Source organism: Amphiura filiformis, chromosome 2 (genome assembly GCF_039555335.1).
Source record: "Amphiura filiformis chromosome 2, Afil_fr2py, whole genome shotgun sequence".
NCBI lineage: Eukaryota > Metazoa > Echinodermata > Ophiuroidea > Amphilepidida > Amphiuridae > Amphiura > Amphiura filiformis.
Genome location: NC_092629.1, coordinates 37,534,131 through 37,543,298, shown reverse-complemented (window position 1 = coordinate 37,543,298; position 9,168 = coordinate 37,534,131). Strand labels below are relative to the sequence as shown.

General features: G+C 40.2%; 1 protein-coding gene across 3 annotated transcripts; it reads left to right on the top strand.

Moving 5' to 3' along the window:
- The first annotated feature begins 2,709 nt into the window (after nt 1–2,709).
- LOC140146178 (plasminogen-like) lies at nt 2,710–8,469 on the top strand. Of its 3 annotated transcripts, none has more exons than XM_072167953.1 (5): nt 2,710–2,896; nt 4,563–4,699; nt 5,918–6,169; nt 7,217–7,284; nt 8,053–8,469. In XM_072167953.1, exons 2-4 carry the CDS (start codon nt 4,606–4,608, stop codon nt 7,234–7,236), a joined length of 366 nt encoding a protein of 121 aa, XP_072024054.1. In that variant the 5' UTR covers nt 2,710–2,896; nt 4,563–4,605; the 3' UTR covers nt 7,237–7,284; nt 8,053–8,469. The 3 variants fall into 3 exon arrangements, with proteins under 3 accessions (XP_072024054.1, XP_072024053.1, XP_072024055.1); XM_072167952.1 differs by having other exon boundaries at nt 4,519–4,699; nt 8,053–8,466; XM_072167954.1 differs by lacking the exon at nt 2,710–2,896 and having other exon boundaries at nt 4,462–4,699; nt 7,212–7,284; nt 8,053–8,402.
- Nucleotides 8,470–9,168: the final 699 nt, after the last annotated feature.

Sequence of the window (9,168 nt, the reverse complement as noted above, 5' to 3'; positions counted from 1 at the left end):
TTTTGACTTTTTTGGTTTAAAACTGAGAAAATGATGATGTTTCTTCGTAACTCGTCGTCACGGCCAAATATGAGTGAGTACGCGCATCACGGTGATCGCTGGGCGATTCGATTAGGAATGCAAAAACACGACAAGAGTACCTTCATTGCTACTTCACACATGGGGTACACAGTAGGTGACACATGAGGTACACAGTAGGTGACACATGGGTACACAGTAGGTGCGGCTACTGTGCAGGTACTTCCATGGAAGGACTATTAGAAGTACCCACACTATGGTGTGCCTATAAGTCACCTACTCGGTACACCGCAGTTGACTCGGAGGTGACGCATGGTGGAGTACCGACATAGGTACTCAACTACGGGAGTATCTACAGTATGGTGGCCGACGCTGGTACTTTGGTGTAGTACCAACGTCGGCTACCACGGGATGGGGTACTCGGTAGTAGCAGCAGTAGTACCTGCAAAGTACCAGTGCAGCAGAGGTACACCGTCGCCAGGAATCTTGTAGTGTAACAAAGCACCACGTATTCATGGTATTATAAATAATATTAATTAGCACGTTTTTTAATATCAAACTGGTGATGAATTGAAATAAAGCTTACTTAAGTTATCGGCTTCAGTTACTTACCGAACATTCGAGACAACTGAAGTGGTTATACTGTGACGAAAAATGCCAAAACACCAACGGAAAATCACGGAGTATGCAACCCACATCACGTAACAGTCCAATAGGAAAATTGCGTGTGTTATCTACGGTGATTTGGCGAACCTTTCTTCTGGTTCTGGTTCTGGTTCAATACTCCAACAAAGCGGGTTCCCGCATCACGTCAGAGGTGGATGACCTGCAGTTAACTTGTAATGTCGGTGTCGTCAAAAAGGTCGCGGAGCCTTGATTTAAATATTTTTGAGTTCGGAGCGTCTAATGTGTGATGGGGTAAATTATTCCAATGCTTAACAGTCCAGGGAAAAAAGCTGTCTGAGTAGATGGTCGTTCTGGTTCTTGGTTGTAGAAAAGAAAATGGATGAGTGCGTTTCAGTTGTCGTGTTGGTCGGGTCAGGTATGGTTCCCAGTCGACGTCCACTAAGCCACAGTTGATTTTGTACATCATGGCGAGTCTTACTATTATCCGTCTAGTCTCCAAATCCGTCCATTGAAGGGAAGAAATCATGGATGTCACACTGGAGTCTCTTGAGTAGTCGTTAAGGCACATTCTTGCGGCCGACCGTTGAACCATGTCGAGCTGGTATTTTGCTTTTTTGGTGCTAGGGTACCACGCAGTGGTGCCGTACTCCAATTTAGGTTGAACAAGGGACAAGTAAAGTCTTGATTTTACGTCGGGGGTACATGATTTGAAATTACGTCGGATAACACCCAAAGCCTTTTTGCATACTTTTGTGACTTTACTGATGTGTGAGTTCCATTTTAAGTCACTACTAAAGGTGACACCAAGATAAGGATGACTATGTGTCACTTGAAGAGTGTTTCCACACAATTTATAAGGGGTGATGGAAGGTAATTTTTTGGATGTAAAATGCATGGTGTAACACTTTTCTGTGTTAAAAGACATCAGCCAATCAGAGCCCCAATTGGATAAGTTGTCTAGGTCACTCTGGAAAATCTGTGTAGGCCTATCTTGAACAGAATTTATTTCCCGATAAATGAGAGCGTCGTCCGCAAAAAGGCGGATCTTAGTGCCATTTGAGACACACTCAGGCATGTTGTTGATGTATCTTTTACAATTCAAGAGTTACTGTGTGCCCAATATGATCTAAGTCAGCAAATCTTTACATGCACAACATTTGAAGACATAAACATCAGGAAATTTTGACTTTTTTTGGTTTAAAAACTGAGAAAATGATGATGTTTCTTCGTAACTCGTCGTCACGGCCAAATATGAGTGAGTACGCGCATCACGGTGATCGCTGGGCGATTCGATTAGGAATGCAAAAACACGACAAGAGTACCTTCATTGCTACTTCACACATGGGGTACACAGTAGGTGACACATGAGGTACACAGTAGGTGACACATGGGTACACAGTAGGTGCGGCTACTGTGCAGGTACTTCCATGGAAGGACTATTAGAAGTACCCACACTATGGTGTGCCTATAAGTCACCTACTCGGTACACCGCAGTTGACTCGGAGGTGACGCATGGTGGAGTACCGACATAGGTACTCAACTACGGGAGTATCTACAGTATGGTGGCCGACGCTGGTACTTTGGTGTAGTACCAACGTCGGCTACCACGGGATGGGGTACTCGGTAGTAGCAGCAGTAGTACCTGCAAAGTACCAGTGCAGCAGAGGTACACCGTCGCCAGGAATCTTGTAGTGTATTCAAGCTGTTTTAATGGCAGTAGGCCTATTAATCACCTAACCTTGCAAATAAAGAAATATGATTTAGGATAAATAGCGCCATCTATAGTTTGCATTTAGTTAATAATTAAGCTAATTCTATATACACCAAACAGCCGTGTCAGAACAGTAAAATATAAACGTACAATTGTGCAGGACACGTAGGCCTACGTTCAACATAGGCCTGAATATATTAGCCTATGTTAATATACACACAGCAAAACTGACTTGTCACACCCCGTATGCCTATGCCTATCATAAACAAGATTTATTAACAATAATTAAACAATGCCATGTAACTAATAAGGGATAAAAAGCTTAAATTAGGCCTACATGGTTTGTTGCAAATTAGCCTCATGAATGTCTTACCATCTGTCGCTGAATAGATGAAGGCAAAAAACCCCACAAAAACACCGAACATTCACCGTTAGTTGTAAAACATGATTCAACGGTAAAAAACAATCAAGTAATTTGCTGAAAATTTACTGCAGCCTGTAGCTACCTGTTCTAAAGACTTGTGTTTGGTGCCCGGTTAGGTGAGTAACGTATCATTGTTGTTAAACGTATTATTGTTGTTTGTTGATACACTTGTGTAGAGACACACTTGGGTCCTGATGGTACCGGGTTCAAACAAACTGCTTAAAAACCTATATCATAATACTAATCACGGCGTGTCCGTCCGTCCCCAGACAAACAAGAACCTAGACCTATAACTTTGGTTTGCGTAGTGAAGTCAACACTGCTTAGCAACGATTTTGACAAGGACGCAACCCGGACGCAAACAAGCAGACATTTTCGCGTCTGCAGAACATGTTGCGTTTGACGCGGGCGATAACGGCGCAGCAATCACGCAAACGATCGCGTTTTTCGTTCCAGACATGAACGCTTATTTCTCCGCGTCCGACCACCCGACCAAAATCACCTTGGATACGTGGCTTCACCTACTGCCATGGTTAGGGATGGGCAGTTACAGGTCTAGGTGGTATGTCTATGCGTCCGTCCCTCTATCCGCGCGCTAGCGTAGTGCGCGGAGTACCGACGGGCGCAGTGCGAGCATCGGAAAGCATTACAGTGTGGCTAATCGTGCAGGTGCATCTCATCGGATTAATAGGCCTATTTTCCACACATATTTCAATTTTCCTTAAAATGTAAAAGTGTCAATCGGGATTAAAATTGAGTCATTCACTAGATTGTTTTGACATCAGCAAAATTCATCATTAAACAAAAGACATATTCAGCAAGAATCTTAGGATGGTGATGAAGTGCAATTATTATGACCAAAATAAGCAATTTTCACCTCGAAACACTGGGAGCACTGGGACATGTGATCCATGATGCCTAGAACAAATTTTGAATGATTTCTTCAACCTTCATCCCAACCTTTAAAAGTTTCTTTAATGTCTAAACTGTAAATTGTTAATAATGCGCCATAACATTTGCGAATTAGAAAACAAATAAAAAAAAAAGTTTTCCCCATGTTGCCACGATTTTTGCGGCATCTTCCACGAATAAAACATTGTTCCGCCGAAATAAAGAACAGTTCATGGATAGTGCCATTAATTATTTGAGTAAGTGATAATCGCCAGTAAAAGCCAATTATCCAACCCATTATACATATACAATTAAGCGTAAATAGCATACATGTTAAAGCCATTTTATAACATTTGCTGAGGACGCCCTAAATATTTTTCAAAATTCTGTTTTTTACACGAATGTAATAACATGCCCTGCAAAAATTAAGTCAAAATTCGCGATTTTGAATAAAACGCAGGAACATGACGATGGAAATATTAGTTCACATCACAGTATACAGTACGTACACGGCATGCGGGATGGTACACACATATCAAAGGCCCGTTCACCCCCACAACATGCATTGGCGACAACTGCGCTGGTAGTAAATATCAGTTTTCTTTGCTTTACCTCAATTGTACGGCTCAAAATTGAAAGGGATCATATCTGACAATAAAAGCTAACATTTTATGGAAAAGAAATACTAATCTATTTTTTATGGAAATGTTATAACATGGCTTTAAACTGTAATTAACTACTCATGCGTAATAGCTCGTAATTGTCACAGCCAAAATTACAAATCTAAATGCATAACTAACCAGTGTTTACAAGTTGGTCTAAACCACTAACATTATTGTATTCTTAGGATTCATAGGAACACCTAGATTTATAAACATTTTAATGCTTTAGACAAAGGAAGAGTTTGGACTGTAATTGATTTCTGCAAAATAAGATGGCTGCTGACGACGGACTGCACCCGATTATGTGGTGCGTGTTATTTATGGGTTTTCTCTGTTTCCAGTTTCCGCATGGAGTACGTGGACAAGGTAAGGGCTTTTAAATTACAACTGCATTCCAATAAAAATGTTAGGTCTATATACACTAGGGGCCGGTTTCACGAAGCTTGGCCGGGGATTAGGCTTGCTAAGCCGCTTCCTAAGCCAGCAGGCTAGCCCCACCAAGTGGATCCATTCCATTGATTTATCTTTCAAGGTGATGTACGATGTGAAAATGTAAGCTCTGGTATATAGGACCAATTGGACTTATGCCTGACGGCTTAGGGAGCCTGACCAATAGCCATACTTCGAGAAACCGGCCTTATATTGTCAAGGCAGCTATTTGGATTTTTCTAAGTTGTTCAGTTGAATTTGCCATGTCAGAAAACATACAACTAGACACCAAAATCATTGAAATTGGACAATCTTAACCGAATTAGTAAAATTGCACCCAGCGGAAAGTGCATTGACCTTTGTCATATTTCTACCCATAGCGTCGTAATTAAAGGTCGCAGATAGGGCAAATTACATTTTTGGATTCCTTATGACCAGACGAGTAATTTGGTATATGTTTTAAAAGAATTAGGATATTTTATAATTTTGACCCAATGTTTGATCTTAATTGACACCTACCAAAATTGTTCAACACTTTGAAGAGGGCAGCCCAAGTCAATTTTGTTCAATATCCTTCAGGCACGCCAAAAACACTTTCAAACCTTTGTTCCAAGGATTTGGTCGCTAGACATTAGTACTGGTCTCTTACTATATATTCAAAAACGTCTTAGTAATAATTGAGGCTTTAGGCAAAGATCTCAATATTAGATGGCTGTCGACGATCAGGACTGTGCCCATTTATGAAAGGGTTACATCGACAAATATCAAATCAAAAAACCAATCGACAATGCAGATTTTAATTTCAGACTATATACTTTTAATAGCGCAAAGTGAAGGTAATTTTAGAATTTACCGAGCCAGTGCCCATAATTTTACCTTGGCCCAGAAAATGTGGATAAAAAAAGACGCACAGTGTAATTCTTTCAACTAGATGGAGCTCTTTTGTTTAATTTGTTTTTCTCTAAGGAATTTTAAGGGCTTAGGAGTCTCCATTTAGGGGCGTGTCGCCTCTGACACCGCCCGACCCAGCTTCCGCCGCTTATATCTAGCATCACAATTCATAACTTTTGAAATTTGACCCTGTTTGTATTTTTGTTTCTTTGTTTCTTTGAATTTTTTCTTCTTATTATTATTGTTCTTTTTTTTTGCATACAGCATCAGAATGTTACTTTGATCCACTTGGGCGTGACTATCGTGGTTCAGTTAATCAAACCATAAATGGCATGGAATGTCAATCCTGGATAGCACAATATCCCCACGAACATGACCGTACACTAGAAAACTATCCGGACACTGGTCTTGGCGAACACAACTATTGTCGTAATCCGGATGATGCGCCCCGTGGCCCTTGGTGTTACACTACAAATCCCGAAATTCGATTTGAATACTGCCCGGTGTCTATCTGTGGTAAGTCTGTATTGGGCTATTCTATTTGATATTCTTACATCAAGTCAAGTTTAATTTAAAGCAATAAGTTTTTATTTCCTTCTCTGTGCTTTTCACAACTATTATTTTATTTTTTTAGTTCTTTTGGGTCAGTTTTCTTTACTTCCTTTTGTTTAAATTCTTTTGATCCCATCAATATCTTGTGTGGCCACCGTTATTGTCCATAATGGCTGTACATTGTCGTCGCATGCTCCGATCAGACGTGTATAGGGCAGTTTGTCACTTTTAAAACTGGACCTTCGTCTTGATTAGAATCAAATGCGTGGAACTTTACTTCTGGAGGTCACACGGGATTCAGTGGGGTGTCATAATGTGCAGGCTTAGACAGGGATATGAAGGAAATCCCTTCCATCTTTACATGGAGCAATCCCAATTCCATGCAAAAGATGGAGTATGTGTCTGTGTCCGGTGTTTCATTCCATCTTTTTACTATTAGAATTATATCAGGGGGGGGTGACACTAAATTCACGGCTTTTATTTAGCCACGCAAACCTATGGCAAATTTTGTTGGCTTGCTCTCAACAAAGTGAGGCAAGGTATCGATCGGTCATGAATAATCACATCAACTCTTACTCAGCCCATGTGATTGAGGTCACCACATAAAGGTGTCGTAAGTTTAGCGAATCGAACCTGTTGAAGATAGTAACAAGAAGAGTCTTTCAAAAGACACAGTTCACGGATCAGGTGTATAGAAATTTGTTCTTCCATTTTCATATCTAACCTACTCTGCACTGATCTTACAATAAATTAGTGATTTGAGGCATAATGACTCCTACATCCTGACTCTGGCTATAAACTCTCCATCCAGCAATCACTATCATAGGCTTATTGAAATTCAATTAATATACCATGCAGATAACCTTGGCCCAATAATTATTTGGAATGTAATTAAGATAGGCAAACATTACTGGGTAGATAACAGGAATGTTTATGAATTCTAAAAATAGGCCTAAATGTAAATAAACCAAGACTACTAAATGTTTTGTATTGTTTGTTTTTTCAGTACAGTACACATCATGACTGTATAGTGTTCAGCAACTTGAAGTTTCACAACTCAGATGACAATCAATTATCAGGTATGTACAAATTAAAACAACAAAAAACATTGTGAGAGAAAGATATGATCACTTCCATATTGAATTTTGAACTGGAAGTCATGCGTACAGGTCATAAGTTTTGTGTTATTTAGACCAAAATGTTTTGTGTTTATTAAGACAAAATGTAAACCAAATAACCAATGTAGGCCGAGTATGCCCGCAGGGGGGCAGAGTGCCCCGGGCTTTTCCCCTGACAAAAAATGGAAGAAAAAACTACCTTTCTGACAAAAAATGAAAGAAAAAACTGCCCCTCTGACAAAAAATAAAAGAAAAAATCTGGAGGGCAAAGGAAAAGAAAAAGAAAAGGGGCAAGGAGCTCCTTTCCACCAATATTCACCCTGATCATGGGCAAAAATAGTGTAAAATGCATGAATGGTGTTGTTACATGTGCAAAAACAACAACATTTTAACTGTTCAAATGAGGGGCCTTCATGAGGCCTCATCGTACCACTTCCGCATGAGGCCTAAAAAAATGTTTGATCGGCGTAACCCGACCGACCCCGACTTTTTTTTTTTTTTTGCAAAATGAAAAATAAATGAATTAAATTTTTTTAAAGAAGAAAAGTTCAGCTAAATGGGTCATCTGGTTACGCCAATCAAGCAATTTTTTATGCCTATTTCAACAACTTTTGAAATTGGAATGTGTTACGATTTTGAAAGCCAACATGCTGTAATACCGTACATGATTGCATATCAATATTCTTTACTTTTATTGATTTAGCGTTCTTTTTTGTTGTTATTTTGCAGATCAAGAAGATGGATTTCAACTAAAAAACAAGTTACCCAGTCACTTTCTTCTTGACACAGATCATCTCCATGTACCGTATTTAATTTTAAAATAACTTTCATAATGTGTGATTTGATTGTATGAGCAGTAGTTGATTAAGAGCAGGGGGCTGGTGGTTACTCTCTTTGTACCAGAGATGTAAGTTTTCGGGAAATTTCCTGGGTTTGTTTTGGTTTGGTTCTTTTTCGTGGAATTTTCATGCCTTTCACAGGAGTTTTTTCGTGGCTTACATCTCTGTCGTGTGTCTTTTCCCCCCACCAGTCCCAAGTACAGGGAATAAAAAGGAAAAAAGAATTAAAACACCTGTTTTTATCTTTTTCTAAGTTTTATGATTAAGAAGTAAACAATAAAAAAAGTGCACACTTCACAACCGTATCAAACTGCACCACTAATAATAACAAAGAAAAAGTAGCATTTTATTATTAAAAACATGCAAGAAATCATTAATGTTGTGACCAGATTGACTCTTCTCTTACAATATATCATCACTTCCTGATCATACAAAGTGACAAAAACAACAACACTCCAACCCCTTCAGATGCTCCTTTTTGTCTGAATTCAGTTCCTAAAAGTTATGTAATGGGACTACTCTGCACTGCACACCCCTACCAAGATTTTAGTTCAGTGCTCGCACCACAGAACCAGTCACACAATGAGTCCTGAATACATACTTATGAAGAGGCAGCTGCTACTATGAGCCCCAACTTAGTAACTCGGGCCATGACTTAGTAACTCAGGGCAACGCTTTAGTAACTCAGGGCAACGCTTTAGTAACTCGGGGACCCGACTTAGTCACTCGGGGCCACAACTTAGTAACTCGGGGCCTTGACTCAGTAACTCGGGGTCCGAGATAGTAAGTCAGGGCCCCGAGTTACTATCTCGGACGCCGGGTTACTAAGTCGGGCCCCAAGTTACTTAGTAACTTGGGGCCCTTACTTAGTAACTCGGGGTCCGAGTAAGTAACTTGGGGCCCGACTTAGTAACCCGGGGTCCGAGATAGTAACTCGGGGCCCCGACTTGGTAACTCAGGTCCGCGATAGTAACTCAGGGCCCCCACTTAGTAACTCGGGGCCCGG

Coding starts and splice junctions, on each gene's coding strand:
- LOC140146178 (XM_072167953.1), top strand. CDS start 4,606: ATGGCTGCTGACGACGGACTGCACCCGATTATGTGGTGCGTGTTATTT. Junction 4,700..5,917: donor GCATGGAGTACGTGGACAAG/GTAAGGGCTTTT, acceptor TTTTGCATACAG/CATCAGAATGTTACTTTGAT. Junction 6,170..7,216: donor CTGCCCGGTGTCTATCTGTG/GTAAGTCTGTAT, acceptor TTTTCAGTACAG/TACACATCATGACTGTATAG.